This window comes from Meleagris gallopavo, chromosome 1, assembly GCF_000146605.3.
Source record: "Meleagris gallopavo isolate NT-WF06-2002-E0010 breed Aviagen turkey brand Nicholas breeding stock chromosome 1, Turkey_5.1, whole genome shotgun sequence".
NCBI classification, from domain to species: Eukaryota; Metazoa; Chordata; class Aves; order Galliformes; family Phasianidae; genus Meleagris; species Meleagris gallopavo.
Window position 1 is genome coordinate 154,314,179 of NC_015011.2, and position 22,140 is coordinate 154,336,318.

The 22,140-nt window shown below is 34.5% G+C and overlaps 1 protein-coding gene across 1 annotated transcript; it reads left to right on the forward strand.

Annotated features, from left to right (window-relative positions):
- Nucleotides 1-6: 6 nt before the first annotated feature.
- On the forward strand, nucleotides 7-22,124 carry LOC109364233 (kelch-like protein 1). Its single transcript, XM_019610871.1, has 3 exons — nucleotides 7-142; nucleotides 11,084-11,246; nucleotides 21,843-22,124. The coding sequence occupies exons 2-3, from the start codon at nucleotides 11,200-11,202 to the stop codon at nucleotides 22,111-22,113; spliced, it is 318 nt and encodes a 105-aa protein (XP_019466416.1). The 5' UTR covers nucleotides 7-142; nucleotides 11,084-11,199; the 3' UTR covers nucleotides 22,114-22,124.
- Nucleotides 22,125-22,140: the final 16 nt, after the last annotated feature.

Consider the following 22,140-nt stretch of genomic DNA (forward strand, 5'->3'; position numbering starts at 1 on the left):
CTTCATGTCAGTCGCTCTCACGAGAATTGCCCGGCCGAGAGCTGCCCGGCTGCTCTGGTCGTGGATCCCTGGGTGAGGGAACTGACCGAAACCCTGTGTACCTCGCGGTCAGTCGCAGCGCTTCGGGATGGAACAGTTCAAAGTATTATATTTTTTCTCTTTTACAACATGATAGGAAATATGCTCATGAATATACACATTATGTCAGTAATGAACTTTACGAAGTATTTGTAGCAGTAGTTTAACTGTGATGGGTAGAGGATATGTTTCCATTGCAAACATATATTCCCTAGCTTTTCAAGGATCATTCATACCACTATCAGCATTAATCAATATATGTTGTATTCCTGTTCTCCTGTCTTTCCTTCCTGTTATTCCCAAGTTGCCTGTAGTGATTATATAGAAGCTGAATGTGATATCTGAACTCTCATTTCCATTTGTTTTCTTGATTTTCAAAATCCAAAATGTAAATTAAAACTCAGTTATTGTCTTCAAATTTAATTTAGGTTTACTTAATATGTCTACATCTAAACTAGTTATCTTTATTTATTTTCAATGCAGAAAAAAATTCATTTCTAAACTGCAAAGTATTGTATATATTTTAAATATTTTCCCTGCAATGAAAATGAGTCACATCTTAGAATAAAATTTGTCTATACATATTCGTGCACAGACTTTTGATATACTGACCTGATTTTAACTTCTCAATAGTACTACAAGGTAAAATAGTTTTCCTAGGATATGTAATAGTATGAGGCTTAAATTTAATAGAACTTTAGGTCTAGTGAACACAATAGACTTATGTGATGAGCTACAAATATTGAGTTAAAGTTAATGCACTACATACACAAAGTTTGTTCCAACTTTGGCACATTTTTTTGCCATGATTTTATTGTTAATTGTTAATAATTTCACTGATTTTTTTATTTTTTTTTTCTTGACAGTACCAGGAAATGTACTACAACTAACTAATAGCTAATTCTAGTATCTTTGATACTAACATCTAATATCAAGTAGGGCATAAAACATTAAGGAATAAAAAAGAGTAATGTGAAGCCAGAAAACAATGAATGAAAATTGGCATAAGAAAGAGAAAGACCAAATTAAAACTTTTATAGCTACAGTAGAAAGTAACTGAAAGAACAAAAAGGGGAGTGGGAATATAAAAATATATTTTGAATTATTAATTCAGAAAATAAAAAGGAAAAGAAGGAAAAAGCTGCACAGAGGAAGAAGAGGGAAGGAAGAAATAAGGAATTAGTGGTAGGCTGAATGTAAACGTTACATACAAAATCAAAAACAAACAAACAAAAAAGAAAATTTGGTTAAAAGAAGAAAAAAAAAGAAAGAAGAAATGAAGGAGCTGAACAAATAAATGACACTGAGCTTATTGTTCCAAAGCAAACAATATAAAATTAGGCTACCTGTCTTTTCAGGGAAGTGTCCTGAACTGGCTTGTGCTTTCCATTAACTATGTAAAAAGTGTCTAAGCTTCCGTTGGGGGCAGGATTTAGACTGTTAGGTGTACACTCCAACTTCATTGTTTGGCTTTGTGAACATGCAGATTTCACAGTCCATAACTAAATGTGTGTTTTCAAGTTGGCCTGAATGGAAAGAGGGATAATGGCACACAGTAGTAGCTAATGAACTTGTGTTCAGCTTAGATTGGAGGAAGGTTATGGGATCATATTATTCTTCTTTCATTCTTGGAAGCAGGAATCATCTGAGTGAAGTTGCTATAAAAATTCCTTCTCTTTATTGCTGGTGATAAGGCTTTGGATTTCTTTTTATAACCTATAGCTTAAGGTGTAATTCACTCTATCGAGATGACCCTGGAGCACATAAAGATTTCAGAGTCTTGGTATATGTAGTAGGTTATGGCTTCAACCCATTGTTTTGATCCAGCTAAATATATGTAAATGTATTCTTAAGTACCTAGAGAGTATTCTTAAGGTTACAGAGTGAATACTTGTTTATCTGATTGTCATGAAACTAGTGTGTGCGAATATGAATCTTAAGAGAGTAGGTTCAGAAGGCAGAGGATGAAAGAAGATATGGGAAGTTAGAGAATTACTGGATAAAAAGCTCAGAATATATTTGCTGATGATAAAACTATAAAATGGCGTTATGATTTGGCATGAAGTATATAAAACAATGAAAAAGGATGACCCTTCTACTTCTTAGACGCAGTGTAATTTTCCATTTCCACTCTTACTGCTCTAATATCCAACACAGTAGTCAAAGGGAAGAAAAAAAAGGATGTGCTGGGAAGAAAATAGAGATAACTCTGTACTTTGTAAATAGTAGTAGTGAAAACTGTTAGTCAAGGAAAAGACTATGGAGAAGCTGAAGCATCTGTTGAAAAGCTGTTAATATATATAGTAAAGAAAACAGGTAAAATCAGGTAAAGTTCAGACTCTGTTTTGACCAAAATGAAAGTCATTATTACCTTCATTTTCATCTACAAATAATATTAATTTTAGTAATATAAATGCATAACAAATAATTCTATACATTTATAACAACAAATTGAAATATATATGAAAAATTATATGTGTGTACATATGCATCACATATAAGTGTAGGTATATACTGTATATATCATGATGTATGTGTGTGCATACATATGTATGTTTAGTTTGTCTAAACATTTTAGTCATTTTCTATGTTTTCCCTTTGGACATTCCAGTTCATATCAGTGCTTTGGTCTATAAGGCAGAACAAGTAGCACTTTTCACCTTGTAAGTTATGACAAGTCAACTTCACTACAAAATAAATTGAAGCACTTTGTAGAAAAAGCCATTCATTTGTGTGCTTCTAGAAAAGCTGTGGGTTCTTTCCATGTGTTGTCAGCAGGTTCAGTGTATACAATCACAGAATCACAGAATGTCAGGGATTAGAAGGGACCTTGAAATATTGTCTGATTCGATCCCCCTGCAGGAGGAGGAGCAGCTAGATCATGTCACCCAGGAATGTATCCAGGCAGATTTTGAATGTCTCCAGAGAAGGGGACCCCACAACCTCTCTGGGCAGCCTGTTCCAATGTTCTGTCACACTCAACATGAAGTGTTTTTTTTTTTTTTTTTCATATTTATGTGGAACCTTCTATGTTCCAGCTTGCATGCATTGCCCCTTGTCCTATCATTGAATGTCACTGAGAAGAGCCTGGCCCCTTCTCACAATACTCACACTTTACATATTTATAAATATTAATGAGGTCACCCCTCAGTCTCCTCCAAGCTAAAAAGTCCCAGCTCCCTCAGCCTTTCCTTGTAACGGAGATGCTCCACTCTCATTTTTGTGACTCTGTGCTGGACCCTCCCAAGCAGCTCCTTGTCCTGCTTGAACTGAGGGGCCCAGAACTGGACACAGTACTCCAGATGTGTTCTCACCAGGGCAGAGTAGAAGGGGAGGAGAACCTCTCTCGACCTACTAACCACGTCCCTTCTAATACACTCCAGCTTGCCAGTGGCCTTCTTGGCACAAGCGCACAGTGCTGGGCTAATGATCATCCTGCTGTCCACCAGAACACCCAGGTCCCTTTTCCCAACTGTGTTCAGATGTGATGGATTTTAACTGACATCTGAATTCCAAATGCAGCTTTGTACTTAACACATCACATTCCTGAAACTTACAATACTAAGGAGGTCCAAATGTTTATCAAATACTTCATTTTTCTTAGTAATTTTAATTTGTAAAGAAGACCATTCTCTAAATAATATAAAACCTTGAAGTCAATGCTTTCATCATCTATATTTTCTCCCCTACGTTTTAAGTACAAGTCAGAATAAAGCCTCATTTCCTAAATTATGGAGTGCAATTAAGTTTTAATGGATATAAATTTACATAAAATATGAATGAAAACAAAATGATAATCCAAAAACAGTAGCATCAGGTTTTCATCTTTTATTCAGATCACACAAATCATTGTGAGATTTATATACAACCTTTCACATGGCAGACCAGTGCAGTGGTGATTATTTACAGTATTTTTTTTTAATTAAAACTTATTAGTAGATATACTACTTAAGAGTATTAAAATCAGGAGAAATATATGATGTTTATTGCTAGTAAGCTTGAGACCTTACTGACTGATGATCTAGACTTTGATTTAATTCTTAGATCATGATAAAATTCAGGAGGAAAATACATATTAAAATATGAATGTATTGACTAATCTAAGCCCATATTTTTTCAGTCATAAAATGATGTTTCATAAAATATATTATTTTTGTTGGCTTCAAAGACTTAAAATTCATAAAATGTTTTCCAAATAATTTTTGAATTTTCAAAAAGCAGTTATTGTATATCAAATATTTTTAGGCATATTTGCAAGCTCTATCTGCAGTATTAGAGAATTGAAAATGTAGAGCAGGATTTATCCTCCTGGAGGCAGATGAACGTCTGAATAGGGATTTGAAGTGGTATATTTCCATTTCCATTCATGACAAGAACTCAGCACAATTAGAATAGAACAATTTATGACTTGGGAGAAGCACCTGCTTTTCAAGATACAACAAAGATCACTGAGGAGACTGTAAATTAAAAATCTGTTCCCTAAACTTCATTTCTGTATATATGCATGAATTTATTTATTCATTAATCCATTTGTTAAGTAAGGCCCATATCAGCTCTGTCTCTACTGGAAATTGATTGCAAATTTATTGGCGTGCTTTCTTATTTTATATTTCTTTTGATATAGTTATAAGTAAAAAGCACTGTTATATTGGAAAGTACTTACTGTGTAATTACCAGAGAGCATCTTGACTTGGCTCAACAATTTGTTTATTTCAGTAATGGTCTGTCGTCTCTTATGTTTGCCATTTATATGTGATTGCTGTTCACTAATTGAAAGATCTTTTCGTAATTTCCAACATGTCCATGAACTCCTTGTTGGATTAGATTAAATCTGTTGCTATTTGTTCATTACTTTTTGATTGATTGTAAGGTAACATTGTTGCTAGCAATCATAATTCATTCACTCACTTCACAAAAAGACAAGAACACAGCAAATAGGAGTTATTAAGAAATGTTAACTTATAGGTAGAATGTTTTCCATAAGTTAATATCATAACATTTATTTATTTATTTATTTATCCCAAATCTCAGCGTTCTGAAAATAGACAGTAATTGTATAAAATGTCAACAGATTTTTAAAATGTGCTTTCAGTGGAAACATCAGAAAAAAGTTTCAGATACTTGATGGATCAATAACAGCAAAGCAATATCTGATTCACATTGAAACAGGTGTTGATTATAGCAGAAATTATACAGATTAAAGATGCAGTTTATCAAGTGGCATTCAAGGCAAAGAAAAAAGATTTGAAGTAGAACAGGAATATAAATAAAAGCTTGATAGAGCCTTAACAATTACAAGTTGCAAATTCACATATTTCATTAAAAGACACACACACAAAAAGGAAAAAAATAGTATGTTATTAAAAAAGTTTTGCAGCAAAATAATTCCAATTTTTCAGTATGCTCTGTGTATATAGAATTAACCATTATGAGGTGAAAACAAAACACAGAGATCAGCAGACAGGTGGATGAAAATTTGAGATTTCATTATGGACACAGAGACAGATATGAACCTTCAGTGTCCTAATGGGCAGCAGGTGAGAGATGAAAGTCAAGAAGAAAACAATGTTGGTAAAATGCAGAGAATTATTTTAACATTAAAGAGAAAAAATGATGCTATCGTACCCTGTTGGTATGCTAAATGATTAACTGTTTAAAAAGTACTGTAAGCACACCAACTATTAACAATTTTTAAAAATCATGAAAAGTATAAGTTGGTTTTTTTTGTTTGTTTTGTTTTGTTTTTCAGAATATTTGCTATACTGACAAAAGCAAGAACTGGATAAAGGAAACTTTTCTAGATCTTACTTGTAGAGTATTCTGGTAATCATCAATTGCTCATTTCACAGACGTATTTATTTTTAATCATTCAAGCCCAGTAATCAAGCTAAAAATACTGCAGCCCTCATACAATCATGTGTGTACGCTGTTGATCAAGTCCTACTGGTTTAGGCAATGACATTCAATATTTGCAGATTTATACAACACAATTGCTGGATTTTTAGATATTCTGAAAAAGTGGCCACAGTGTCTGTTCAAATCAAGCTTAAATCAGTAGAGCTGTAAGTCTGGTGCATGTCATATCTACAGTATATCTCTTTCATGAAAGGAGCCTAAAGGACTTTTAGACCTTTACAAATTGGCAGTCATTAAAACTTAATGCTTTCAGTTGGTAGAACACATTCATCTATAAAAGATATGCTTCATAAGTGTAAAGAAAATGTCCACTGCTTTGTTATTTATGTAACAAGAAGGAACAGTTTCAAAAAAGATTATTCACTGGGATTCATTTTAAACACTATGACTGGAATTAAAATGAAATAACTCAAGCAAAGACTCATGCCATATATCCCCCAAAAAGATCTTTGAGTCAGTATCTTGTTGGAACATCTCACTTTTCTGCACTGGTAAATCTCTTCAGGTACATTTGCATCTCACAAAGCAGTACTATGATCAATATGTATAATCTTCCTCAGTGTGTGCTGATATGCTGACATTGTGCAAAATCACGGATAGAATATATAATATAGTAAAACATATAAAATTAAAATAAAAGAACTTGAGTTCTCATAAGAAGTGATAACTTCCTAAGCATTAAATAGAGAGGAATATTTTAGCAACAGACTTGCTTACTACAATGCTCTGACATTTGCTATTCAGGAAGCAGCTAGCTAAAGGTTAGTTTGAGAATCTTTCTTTTATGCATTATAAAATAGAAACATGTACCTTTATGTCATTAAATTATTGTTTCCTTAATGTTGAAATATCAAGGGGAATATGTAATTCCAGCTTTCTTGACAGAATACCTGAGCATTTAAAGTATTTTCTTCACAATAATGATTTCCATGTATATTAGATTTGCATGTATATTAGATTTTGCTTTGGACTTTTTCTCCCAGTGATGAGGAGCATACAGAGATATTTTTTTTTCTGAATTATAAAATTATTTGTCATTGTACTTTGCATCCATGCATCATGACCCAATTCACTGAGGAGCTACAAATCATAATGGCAACACTTCTAATGATTTCTGAGTCAAGTTCTCTGGATAATACTGTATCAGAGTTGAGAATCTGGTATCTCATCTATAATACTAGATGTAAATAAGTTGCAGGCAGATTTTACTTCTATAAATCTGCATTATATAAACATGCCAGTGTAATATTATTGGGCCCTAGAGTGCTAGGGTATTTTCATAACTCTTTCAAAATAGGCTTTGATACCAACCTCTGAATATATATAAGGAAAGGTATTTTCTACAATATGTCACTAAATATTCATTGAGGAAGGTAGGTCAGATCTAATTCTCCAGTTCATCACATCCTAAATTCCACGTTTTAACTAAGGATGTCCTATATGCAATATCCTAAGAATTATAATGGTATTTCAAACTTACTTAAAATTATGGCTGCAAAAATGAAATTTCACATTTAATTATCTAGTGTATAAGATAAAACAAGTTAGACTTTATCATCATTACTTTTTTTGTTTGTTTTGTTTTGTGCAGAAGAAACTACTTGATTTGTTCCAGTATACAACCTCTGCCTTAATTCTTTGGAAAGATGACCAAAAAAGAATATTCAACTAATCTGGTGTTATTTGACAGGCAAAATCGCCAGAAGTTGTCTGATATACATGAATAGTAATGAGTTGGTGACATTTGTGCCCCCTACACCAAATTGCTTCTGCTTTTTAATCTGTGTTAAGCAGTAGATGGAGAATGGATAGAAGATAAGAATTATTAGTTTATAAGCCCAGTGGAATGGAAAGGAGAGTGAATGTTTGAATGGTAGAAAAAATAAGAATATTATGCAATTAGATTTACACAAAGGTCTAGGTTTTTTGTGGGGCTTCTTTTTTTTTTTTCCTCCCCCGTAAAGATGCTTGTTCTGCAAAGTATCTCACTCTCTTTGTCATTATATATTAAATTATGTGTTACATCTTACATTTTGTTCATCCATTGGCCTCCTGCAATTAGCAGTTCAACAAGTTTGTCTGGATCAGACTTCAGAGTTGTTCATTATTCCCCATAAGGTGACACAGTCTGTACCACAATTGGACTGTGATACTTAATGCCCAAAGTTAGCAAGTTTATACTGAATCATACATTTTATGACCTGTAGCTACTTCTGTGATCATGTAGGTGGAATTTTTTGCAAGAGCACTGCTCTTTCAATTTCATGCACTCATTTCTACCTTGAGGATGTGACTTCACAATGATTTTCAATATCTTTCTAAAGTACAGAAATTTCAAGCAATAGAGAAACTAGCACATTACTGATTTCACAATTCCAATATTCCCTTATCTTCTTTGGTTAAAAATTGGAATATTGTTCTTATCCTGAATTTGACCGATTGCTGTTTCCAGATCCTACACTTGTAGTAATAAGACTCTAAATCATATATATTTTTTTTAATGCAAATACTTACATTATGATTACTTCTTAGAAAAAAAAAAATAAAATGCTGAGAAACCTTGTATCTCATGGAATTTCCAGGTTTTCTAGATTTTTGATGTTTTATGTCTAATTCTTTATGAGTCTCTCTGTATGGTTTACATTCTTTACACACACATCTTCATCCATCAATTCTCATGGATGTACCCCTAGAGTAAGTTACTACCAGCTGCAACTCCAGGCTTCTATAGCTGTTCCACTTTGCAATTTCACTTCCAAATATCTTCAGATATAAAAGCAAAATTTAAAAGTACACAAGCCATTGAAGATAGACGTAATGAGACTTTCATGGAATGCAGCACTTTTGTGATTTTTTATTTGCTTATTAGTGATCTGTACTTTGAACATGAATGTATTCCAAAGTGATTATTTGTCCTCACAGATAGTACAGACATAACTGTTCCAAAACAGAATGAAATCTGACCTTGCAGAACCTATCTGTCTAATATTTTAAAATATAATAAGCTTGAACAAGTTGCTAAGGAGCAAATGTAAGGATACCACTGCTTTTGCTGTTCTGTAAAGAAGAGACTTAAAATGCGAAAACTCATAGCAAGTTCATGAATGCTACAAAACAAAAGCAGAGAAGATATTGTACAGAAGCTTTCTTATCTTTATTTGTGTGAAAAGAATGATTTGCCTATAGTTTCGCAAGTAATTTCTCCTACTATGGAAGCAATGAAAACTGGCAAAACCAAATAGACAATCTCTTATTGCATCATATAAGGTTTCCCAAGGAAAATAAACTTTCAGATTTCTCAGCCATGTGGCATTAACTGTATTCACACTTTTTTTTCAGAGAAGCTGGACATGGATCTCACATTAAAATAGCATTTTTATTTTGTCAGTTTTCTAATTACAACACCACCCTCTGTCAGTATATAATTAGCTTACAGGGAAATGAAATTGAACATAATGATAGAAAAATATACACAAGTTATTCAGTAAGATTGAGTGAATTAAAAGAATACTTTGATGAAATAAAAAAAAACAATTGAATTGATTACACAAGAGCAAGTGAAAAATGCAAAGTAACAGACACTGGGAAAGAATCTAGTGGAATTATGCCTCTCACAGGTCTTCACATGCATTTTACAAACTCAGCAAAGTTCTCATCATGTAGAAGTCAGTGAACACTGTTTTATATACAATGTCTGGAGTGGCATCATTATAATAAATTGTAGCAAATATGTTTTGGATGACATAAATTTCACTGTCTAGCATTTGGGAGTATGTATAACTGTCAGGCAAAACTCAATGATCAGAGGCAGACAGCGTGGGCGGATCCGGCCTGGCTAACCTGATTTCCTTCTATGACAAGTTAAGCCACTTAGTAAATGATAGAAAGGCTGTGGATGTTGTTTACCTGGATTTTAGTAGTGTTTGACACCATTCTCCTGGAAAAACTGTTTTTTTGTGGCTCCACTTGGTGAAGAACAGGCTGAATGGCCAGACTCAAATAGTCATAGTGAATGCAGCTCAATCCAGTTGGAAGCCAGTCACCAGTGGCATCCTGCAGGTTTCAGTCTTCCGGCCAATTTTGTTTAACATTTTTATCAGTGATTTGATTGAGAGGCTCGAATGTTAGTTTGCAGATGAAACAAGTTAGTCAGGACTGTTTATCTGTTTGAGCATTAGAAGGCTTTGTAGAGGGATAGGCTAGATCAGTGGGTCACATGAAGTCACACTGGCTAATGGGTTGTTTGGATTTAGGCTGAGATTTCCAAAATAATAGTTATTTGGGACCAACTCTACCCCTTCTTTGCTAGATAAAGAATCCTTACATATCCAATATTATTTTCCTCTGAAGGCACTCATTCTCTGTCACTGTCACTTGTCACTTCTTTTCTAAAGGAAAATTTTCATAAAGAAAACTGATGATGCAGTTTAAATAGTTTAAGTTCCTCACTTTAAGTCACTTCCTCCAGTCTTTGAAAATGTAGGGTTTTTTTTTGTTTGTTTGTTTTTTTTGATTCTATGCCAGTCAACCAAACTTCTGCTAGTGAAAAAAAATTCTATTTTCATCCACATAATTGACAGAAATTCTGAAGGTGTCAGACATCTTTCCCTCTGCTGTGGAACACTAGAAGGAAATTCTATTCAACAAGATATCTCTTTGAGATCTACCATATAACCAGTCTATATATTATGTGATTTGCTTATATTCTAAATGCTAATTAATGATCAGAATGTTACATGCCACAGGCTAAAAAGCTTACAGAAATCTTAAGATGCTTACATCATTGACAGATAATTCTGTGAAGCAAACAACTTTCTCAAAGAATGAAACTAGGTTTGTTTGACAAGACCTTGAGTCTGTTTGACAAGAACTTCATAAAGCCATGCTCATTGGCATTAATTTTATTCCTATATGTTAACTTTTAATTTATCAAATTTCAAATCAGTTTCCATTTTCACCTTGAGTTTGCAAGTTTAGGCATTGTTATTATGGAAAACATTTATTATTATTATTATTATTATTATTATTATTATTATTATTTCCAGAGAAATAATATTTTTACATTTTCTCACTCTCTCCTTCATTTTAGGAGTTACAGTGCTTGAAGGGCCTATTTATGCAGTGGGAGGCCATGATGGTTGGAGCTATTTGAATACAGTTGAGAGATGGGACCCTCAAAGTCAGCAGTGGACATTTGTGGCAAGTATGTCAATTGCCAGAAGCACTGTTGGAGTAGCAGCATTAAATGGCAAGTGAGTAGGGTATTCTTTTACAGTTCAAATGCATTTCTTAGAAGGATGAATAACTGTGACACACAGTAGTAAATAACTTTTGTCCTATTGTACTTGAGGTACTTTTTAAAGTAAATACAGACACATTGTGCACACCCTAAAATCTTGTGGCTCTTACACTCATGTCAAACATCATTTTTCTGTATATATATTCTTACACATATACTTACTCCTTTGGTTTAATATTCATATCAAATACATAAAAAATAGACATGACATTTCAGTGCGTATATTCAGCATAAACTATTACATGAAAAAAATTGTCAGTTGACTCATCTTTCTTGTATATGCCAGTTCTAGTTAACCGAGTTTATCAGTCCAAAATACCCAACAATGAGGTTTGTTGCATGCTCTTTCAACTTGCTTCAGCCAGACACTGACCCAGGAAACCTGCTTTGACTGAAGGCAACTACAATCATACAGGAAGTAAACAGAAATTTGAATCTGACATTAAACTGTATTAAACTTGCAATTCTAAGTATGTTTAGATTCTAAGTTTCTCACAACTTTTTTTTTTTTAAGTTTGATCCTTAATAAAACTCATTTTATGGTAACACAGTATTGTGCTGACACTTTTTATTAAGGAGCCACTGCACTAAAGCTGGGCCAAGTTGCATCCCAGTAATACAATTATCTTATGCAAAACTCTGAGTATCTAATTTTCTAAAATGAAATTAGAGACATGGGGTTTATAAAAAGTTCTCTTTGTTTGATAGTATAAGATGTTGTTTGCAGTGTACCTACACTATTTATTACTTTTGCTTATCAATTGAAAGTATTTGCTTTTAGCTACCTGGAAAAAATAATACGATGTGAACTGTAAAATTTAGAGGTAGGAGAGGGATTCATCACATATAACTTCAGATACTTTTGGATAGACATTTACAATCAAGTTGTCCTCATAAGCTCACCTTATGATCAACTGAAGAAATAAATTAAAATTATCATGCGTCTTACTTATTCTAGACACTTACGCTAGGACAGCATGAATTATGTCCTGTTTTGCTTCCTCAGTTATAAAGGAAACATGGGAACTCTGTCTCAGATTGTGACTTCTTATTTTTTTTTTTTACATCTTAAATGAAGGAAATTAGTACTTCTATGGGCAATTGAAAGTAAATGAAGAAGCACGAGTAGGATTTGGGGGTCCTAGTGGAAAAGAAGCTGGAGACGAGCCAGCCAGGTGCACTTGCAGCCTGAAAGGCCAACTATATCCTTAGAGGCATTAAAAAAGGGGTGGCCAGCAGGCAGAGGAAGGTGATTGTCCCCCTCTACTCATCTCTTGTGAGGCCCATCTGGAATACTGCATTCAGGCCTGGAGCCCCCAGCACAAGAAAGACACAGAGCTCTTGGAATGGGTCAAGAGGAGGGCCATTGAGATGATCAGAGGGTTGGAGCACCTCTCTTGTGAGGAAAGGTTGAAGGAACTGGGCTTATTTAGCTTGGAGAAGAGAAGGCTCTGGGGAGACCTCATTGTGTCCTTCCAGTATTTGAAGGACGAGTATAAACAGGAGGGGGAATGACTGTTTACATGGGTGGATAGTGATAGGACAAGAGAGAATGATTTTAAACTGAGATGGAAGATTTGGATTAGATATTAGGAGGATGTTTTTCACACAGAGGGTGGTGACGCATTGGAACAAGTTGTCCAGAGAGGTTGTGGCTGCCCCATCCCTGGAGGCATTCAAGGCCAGGCTGGATGCAGCCTGGTCTGGGCAGCCTGGTCTAGTGGTTGGCAACCCTGCTCTTGGCAGGGTTGAGGTCCTTCTCAACCCAGGCCATTTTATGATTCTGTGATTCTATGATAAATATAGATCATCTTAAGCCAATAAAATAGTTTTAACATTGGAGTTGTTTGTTTTCCATTCTCCTGTTTATGTTAATAACGATATTTAAATGTATTCCCTTTTTGCGTTTTTTTAATTGAAAGACATAACATAAAAATATAAGGTTGTGTTCTTCATGAGATAATTTATAGTAAATTGACAACAACAGATTTACTGTGTTGCTTGATTATACAGATAGAATTTAAAATGGCTTAAGCACGATAGAAATTCTACTTCAGCATTCACAGAAATAAAGCATACTAAAATTTTATTGACTGCATATACTATTTACTATTTTGTCCTTTCACACGCTTATAAATTTATGTCTCATATTTTCAGATAAATTGGTGTTTTGTGGGAAGGCTTTGATGAAATCAAGTGTAATGTTTAAAAATATTTGTTATAATGTATATTCATTTAGTTATATTGAGTTCCACTGGTTTTACAATAATTGCATTCATTTGGTAATGTATTCTCACAAATTGGATTTTTTTCATAGCAGTATTTTTCCAGCTCTATGCTTTTTAATTTTATATAAGAAATGGAGCAGGCCAATTCAGATATTGGTTTATATGCAGAGTAATATTTTGTTTTCATGTCCTATAATGAAAAAAAACTAGAATAAGTCTTGTGTTATTTAAACTAAAATTGCGCATGCTGCAAGTAGCAGTTGTTTTTATTTAGTATGTTCCTTTTTACTCTTATGCATTACTGCAAATTGAATATGAGAAAGGTTAGCTTACTGAACCTTCATTTTCAAGAAAATAGCAAAATCCAAACCAAATCAGTATGTGCATATGAAAGGTTATAAAAATTGTTTTGTAGTCACACATATGGGATATATTTATTGTGTAATGACCTCAGAGAGGCACAGGTTAATAATTCCACTAAGTCCTTAATAGCAGTTCAATGTTTTGCACAAGAGAATTTGTAATGTATTTCATTCATATAACAACCTACAAAATGTGATTGCATGGCTGATTATAGTCTCCTCCAGTTCTGCTTCTTTGCCTTTCATGCATCATATAGTAAACTATCTGTGGCATTTTATTCTGTAGCAGAATCATTAGGGCTTGTTACTAATTCAGTGCCCTGCTCTGTTCTTTTGTACTTTTCTACACACAAATTCTTATTTCCTATGTGAGGATCCCATACAGTGCAGTGAATATCTATTTCAATTCAATATGCATCATAGTCTTCTCAGTTTTTCAAGAAAGATTTAACTTGGCATTTTACATTCAGGCTGTTAAAAAGGAATCTCTGCAAAAGTCTGCTTCTTTTCATGTTCCTAGGTTAGTAAATCTGTGACTCTTAGAAAAGGACAATGAAATATGAAAATTCACAGCAAAAAGGAAGATTCATTTTGTCAATTGTTTATGGGCTGGTTCAGCTCGGTTCCATGACAAACAGGGCAGGGGGACCCATGGACCCATACCCTGGGAAAGGGGAAAGGGGAAAAAGGGAAAGGGTAGGGAGATAGGCCTAAAAACAAAACCGCAGCAACAATCTGAGGAGAAACAAACCAATTTACTAAGTAAGATATCAGAATGCAAGATAACACAATGTAAGACGATATAATTGGAGTTGAAGATAATAAATCAAATAAAATCAGAGAGAGTATCCAAAAACCAAAGGCCTTACTCTAAGTAAGCTGAGGCAATACGGCACTCGAAACAGAGACTAACTGGAAGATTGAAAAAGGGACTTCTCATGATCTGTGATTAGTTTTTATCTTTCCTTCTGAGTGGAAAACAGTAACGGAACAGCGAACAGACCTCTGGGAGATGTTCTTCTTCCCTTCTGGGACAGCCACCCTGAACTGGAGCATTAACTCTTCAACTCTCAGTGCACTACATGATGTTATGAAGTGGAATACTGATGACCAACTCATAAAAGCATGACACATTTACAGTCAGTGTGTATTGCCTTGACTGTTAGAAAACATGGCAGATGCTAAAGCCATTGCTAAATTACAGAGTGGGAACTTACTGAGTCTGCTTTGTCTCAGTAAGCTATGACCAGGCTGCTAGCTGCTTAGGCTGTGTTCATATTTTGCATGTTTGCTGTGCATCTACATCTTTTCAGTGTATATAAAGCACCGTATACATTTGTTTGTCTTTTTAACCACATGAGCAGGATTTTTTTCTACTAGGTGATTGTTGACCAGCATAAAGTTAGCATTACAGTCATTTGCTGCAAGGACTGCCATTCAGGTTTTGTAATAGCAAACACTTTGTCTTTTCTACTTATTTATTTTCTCCTAATTTTACAGTGGATAAAAGATTCTGTGTAGATAATAAACATAACATAGCATGTTATGTTTTAGTTTGTGTATTAAGAATACTTCAGAGCAAGCAGACAGAACGAATAAAATTTAGAGTCACAGAATGGCTAAGGTTGGAGAGGCCTATGGAAGTCATTTGATCCACTCTCTCTGCTAAAGCAGAGATACCTAGAACAAGATGCCCATGTTCAGGCACCTTTTGAACATCTTCAAGATCATTTCACAGCCTGGTCAACCTATTCCATTGTTCAGTCACTCACACAGTAAAGTGCTTCTTGATGTTTAGACTGGCCCCTTCTGTGTTTCAATCTGTGCTCATTGGCTCTTGGCACTGGGCATTACTGATATGAACCTGTTCTCCTTGCACGCTCCCTTCAGGTGTTCACAGACATTGATATGGTTTCCCCTGAGCACTTCTATTTGTTGGACTTCTTGAGGTTCTTGTCGGCCCACCTCTCCAGCCTAATACATGGCAGAAGAAAACAGTCTGCTCACACTGCCTAGTCTAAATTTTTGAATGTAATGTGAGTCCCACTGTAATTATATAAACGTTATATATGGATGTCATATTCATATGTGTACATATAAATGTATGTACACACTTTCTTATTCCCACATATTTATACATCAAGTAGGATATGTAAACATTTAAATCTTAATAAAATTTTTACAAAGCTAATATAATTTGATAAGTATCTTCATGAACTTTGACAGCTCTTACAGAAGCTATCAAGTATCTACTACTTTCAGCAACAAAATCTCATGTATATATCCACTGTTAACTATTTTTTTCTAATTTGAAAATAGATCAACTTCTTAATAACTTCTATTGAGATAAAATGAAATTTCTTTTGAATCAGTAGAGCAGCTTTAGCTGAGCATTTCATTATTGATTGAATTCAGTGAATTGAGAATGATTTGTTCATTGTGAAGGTCACAGACTAAACGATCTAAGACTTTTTTTCTAGTCATCCATATAATTGCAGTGCACTGATGATTTTCTTCAGTAAAAAAACTATGCAATAAATGAATACAGAAAAAGAAAATATGGAACAATATTTCCATATTTAGATTTCTCAATCTAAAAAGATTGAACTGACAAAGCAAATGAATATCCTAAGTATACCAGCTCAATCTAGCACAAAGTCATTCTGTGAACTCAAAAACATTTTCTTATTAAATGACAGATGCACTGCATTTTTATTTTAATAAACAAGACAGAGAATAAGGGGCCTTAATCTTATACTGTAGTAAAATAATAATTTACAGACTACTTTATCTTAACTCTCGTGTAGTCTGATAAGGTCAATGGTGTTTTTAACTGGAGAAATTTGCATTCAGTCTTGCAAAGATAAAGTAGCCCAAATTGTAACTTTGATTACAATTAAATTTACTTGATACAGGTTCTTACTTTCAGAAAAGTTTACCTTCTAGTGTAGAGTAGAGTTTTGTCATAATGATATTATTCATATAAAGGTGTTACTCTCAGAGTCTTTTCAAATTCCAGCAGTCAGTAGTTCTTTAATTGTTGGCACTTATTCTATGACTTTTTTTCATTTTTTCTTAAACAAAACTGTGTTTATTCCTAATGAATCCCACTCCTGTGTTATCAAATACATGAAGTACCGTTCCAAATTTACCGATAGAAATGTCTTCATTAATGCTTTCCATTCAGAAAATTGTCATATTCAACTTTTGCCAGTGAACAACTGACCTAACCAAGGCAGTGTGGATAGAGAGATTTCATCTACACAGTCTCCTTGGTTAGATGTGGATTGATAGCACTGATGAAAATTCCAACCTTCCCCTTGTTTCCATCCGTCAGATTTCCTTTCTGACAAAATATTCCTCTGTTGCTCTTTCAGGCATACTGAAAGGTAGAAAAGGGTGCAAAGGGGCCTAAACAAAAGACCAGACAAAGTCTTTGATATTTTCAGTGAAAGAATTTTGAAAGGCGAACCTCATTAAGAAATGCTGGAAAGGCATGATTCAACTGTTTTCACAAGCTATAGGAACTCACATCAAAGGCACTCTGTTCTTTTGAGGTTGGTCTGTCAAACTGAATTTAAAAATGCCTTTTCTGATTAGGTATCAAAGGTTTGTAATCATAGCACTGAGATAAATGCTTTTGATCCAAATAGTCATGATTTCTCCTTTCTCCTACTTTGCTGAAAAAAGCTTTTTTGCAGCTGAGAATTTGCTCTATCAAATAGTGTTCTTGTGTTCTTTGTGTATGTTGTTTCCATAGAAATAAATAGGAGGCATTACTTTTGGAGCGACCTAAGTGTGTGTGTGGTATATGCACACACATATATATATATATTTAGGAATCTATGCCCATCTTAATGTAAAAAATCCTCACCAAATCCTGAAAAAAAAACCAAACTTCCAGTTCAGAGGAGACTAAATTCATAGCCACTCACAGTATCTGAATAAATTGAAATTTAGACTATTGGGGAATAGAAATCTGTAACATCTCCAGAGGCAAAACATTCATTGTGAACCATGGAGATAAAGTAAAAGTACTCAGTAATGAATGTTTTTTTTTTTTTTTCCCCTTGCTGACCTTTCCCTGTAAACAGTGGTAATTATAAAATAAATTCAGTTTTAACAGGATGCATCTCCATAGAATGAGATACAGTTCAGTAAACAGAATATTCTCAACTCAAAAGTGAATGAAGATATGCTTACTATGTGATTATTATCCCTATGCTTACTTTTCAAGCTTTCTTCTTAACCATGCAATGTTGAAAATAAAGTCTTAAAATATTGTAGACACTCAAAAGTTATCATCTGCAAAAGTTAGATATCTGCAAGAAGTCTACAAATACCAGTTATCTGGGAGAAATAGGAAAGATGCCTTTATTGTGAATTTAGACTTTTTGTGGATTGTACACATTGTATCCCAGTGGTAAATGTGCAGTAAAAGAGCAGGTAGAAGTAGTACTGAGTACTTAGATAAGGTAAAGTTACTAAGACAGTATTGTGAATTAACAGTGTAAAATAATTTTATTTATTTTTTTTTTTAAAGGTCAAGCACTAGCTTGTTAAATTCAGTGTCTGAATTTGAAAGGTATATGCACATGAAAATGAAAATCTGCTTACAAGTGTATTCAACAAATCACCCAAATCGGATGTGGTATCTGTTAACTGAGAGACATAAGAGTATCCCTTGCAGTTGCAAGGCTTATATTTTATCACAGTAATGACAGATTATCACACTTTTTTAGAGAAATCAATTATACCTTTGCATGCAGAAATTTTTATGTCTGAACCGTTACCAAGAAGGGTAAAGTTACAAAAATGATTCATTCAAAGTCATCTAATTAAATATGACTGAGCACTAAAAAGAAAGAGTGACAGTTCTAAATTTCTTTGGATATAAGTATCTCAAAAACTTCAGTTAGTTGTGCAGTATCATGGACATTCAGCACTGTTTGCACTGTTGTTGTTCCCTAGTTACTTCAGGTTAGAGTGAGTAACTGTGGATTACAGAATTTAGCAGAAGAGTGGAAACGTTTCCTTACTGAAGTGTCCAGGCTCAGCCACAGTGTTTTGAAACAATTATTCCGCTTTCAAATTTTATTTGTCTGAAGTTGACCTTTATGAAATAAAATTGTATTGCTAATCTAATAAATCATAGAATTGTTCAGGTTGGAAAAGACCTTCAAGATCACCAAGTCCAACCACAACCTAACCATACTACCCTAACTCAAACAATCCTCTGCTGAATCATGTCCTTGAGCACCACATTCAAAAGGTTTTTAAACACATGGATTGATGGTGATTCAATCATTAACTTCTAGTGCTTAATAACTTGTTTCTGTAAATAAGTTTTTCCTGATATCCAACCTAGAGCTTCCCTGGTGTAACTTGAGGCCATGTCCTCTTGTCCTGTCACATGTCGGCCACCCAACCAGGATGTAGAAGTGGATAAGACATGTTATAGACAGTTGTGTGAAGTCTTGAGATCTCTCCCCCTTGTTCTTGTGGGGAACTTCAACTTCCCAGATATCTGCTGGAATTATAATACAGCAGAAAGGAACAGTCCCAGAGGTTCCTAGAGTGTGTGGGAGATAACTTCCTGACACAGTTGGTGAAGGAGCCAACAAGAGGAAGCAAAATACTGGACTATTAATTGCTTAGATATAAACACAATCTAAACTAGAATGATAGCCCCAAAATCTTATTTGGGAAATAAATTTTATTCTGTTCTGAACAGTTGTTTTAACAGAAACTAGATAGCTGACTGAAACTGTTATCAGTTTTTATGAACAATATATGTTTCCCCATTGGCAACTCAGAGATGCTTTTAGATATATTTTACTAGCTTTCTTAACTGAAGTAGGCAAATGAAAACCAGTGCTTCACAGTGAACTTTCATGCCAGAAGACATAGTTATTCCTTCTGCAAGTTAGATTAGGGGAACGCATGATGGTTCTTACTGAGCCCTGCAGAAGTTTTAGTACTTTGCATTTTTAAAAAACATGTGAAATGTTTATTTGTCGAAATATTTACTTAGATTTCTATCTCAGGCCTATATACCACTATCACCACTTTTAGGAATTAATTCACATATTAACATTAAACTATCTACTGCCATTTGAACTGACTCGTGAACTCTGGCAGTCTTCTCTGATAGAGCATGTTTTTTTCTTCTATATACAGTAAACAGCGTTTGATCACTGTCTGTGTGCAACTGAACCAAGTCCCAGATCTTCTCTGCAAATAACAATAACATCCTTGCAGACAGTTAGATTTATTTTCATGTAAATGGATTTGGATCAAGTATTAATATGTCCATTTAGTGCTGTTCTTAAGCTCTTTTTCTCTGAAAAAGAGGAACAGTACAGTAGTGTCTGGCCAACTGAACTTTAGGCTCTGCTTGCCACCTTGAACATTAAGCAATTTAAAAAATGCAAACATTGACATTGATAACCCTAATATGTAGGAGTCTTAACTGTGAATTTGTCCCACCTGTGGATACGTGATAATTGTATACAAAGACGCTTTAATATCCTCTCCCTTATATTCCTCTCTACTTGAAACTTTGGCAAATAGAAGCATATCTGTCAGGCAATATCAAAATATCTCATGACTTCTGTGATGTATTTAGTGGTGGTATTACATTTTCTATATCATCAGAATCCATGCCAAGGAAATACAATGGTGAATGCACATTTAAATAGCTCTGAATTCATGGACTGTTTAGGACAGTAAAAACTTCCAAATGAATAACTACTTCCCACAGACAGCTTTTGCATCCTAAATTACTCAGTGGCTGGACTTTCGAAGAGCTGATTAGTAATTCTTCAAGCGCTGTAGGAAAAGCAATAGCCTGCAAAAGGATTCATACAAGACACGGATGCAGCATGGCTATAGATAGAAAGAATGTCATGGTTTCATGATTTTTCGTTATCAGTATTCCACATCATAACATCATGTAATGCACTGGGGGTTTGACTGCTGATGCTCAAGTTCGGGGTGCCTGTCCGGAGGAGAAGAAGAGCTACATTTCCCCAGGGGGCTTTGCGGTCAGCAAGGAGACATAACTCCCGGCAAGGTCACCTGATGCTCTCTTCTTTGCCTGCATTGCTTCGCTTGCGCTTCTCTGCCTGCGCTTCTCTGCCTGCGCTTCTCATCTCAGCGTTGTGGTAAGGCTGATCCACCATCAGTTTCACACTCCCTCTCTCTCTCCTTATAAAATTCTGCTGATACCATATTTAGTAAATTACTTTGTTTCACCTCAGATTGTTGCCACTGTTTTCAATTATTTCGGGGTCCCCTATTTCTTTTCCGGGGCGCGATCCGCGGATCCCTCCGCCTTCTAGTCACGAAACCGGGCCGAACCAGCCCGTAAACCGTTGACAAAGAATTATCAGAACTGTTTCTTCCTGGGAAGCATTAACAAAAAAGGGAGAACAAGAATCTTGCCTGCAGGTAGTAACAACTTAACTTTTTTTTTTTTTAAGCCACATTTTGCCATTTCATATTTAAAATGTTTTCTGAGGTTTTCCAAGACTTCCATACAGAGCTGAATCCTCATGGTATATTCTGGTGAACAATTGAGTACCAGCACTGCTCATGAGATTTATAAATTTATGGAGAAAAATCTATGTATTACAATGGCTTTTGGCAGTACATGCTGTAATCAAAGAACAAAGATAACCATTTCCAGAATGAAAATATTTTAATTCCTGTAGAGCTGAGCAAAGTAGAATTTGGATTTAGTAATAATATTAAAATCATCTATGTTTACTGATCAGATGAAATTCATATGATTTTGAGAAAGTATATTTTGTTTTTCTCCCATTTGTTAAAGTCAGCTTAAAATACACAAAGAAACAAACCCACAACCAAACATCATCAACAACAACAACAACAAATCCTTTATTTCTACAGTTCTAAACTGTTATTTTACTGATATATTATTGTGCATTTTCTTAGATTATATTCAGTTGGAGGTCGAGATGGAAGCTCATGTTTGAGTTCAATGGAATATTATGATCCTCATACAAATAAATGGAATATGTGTGCTCCAATGTGTAAGAGAAGAGGAGGCGTAGGAGTGGCTACATGTGATGGCTTTCTTTATGCAGTTGGAGGTCATGATGCTCCTGCTTCTAACCACTGCTCACGACTACTGGACTATGTAGAAAGGTATCTACTACATGCATTTTTAAAATATATTGTCTGGAAGCATCATTTTGTTACCTAAATAATGGTGAAATTTACAGCAGACTTT

Bases quoted from the DNA above. Each gene is read 5' to 3' on its own strand.
- LOC109364233 (XM_019610871.1), top strand. From the start codon at position 11,200: ATGTCAATTGCCAGAAGCACTGTTGGAGTAGCAGCATTAAATGGCAA. The intron at 11,247-21,842 runs GTGAGTAGGGTA...GCATTTTCTTAG, and splicing joins GTAGCAGCATTAAATGGCAA to ATTATATTCAGTTGGAGGTC.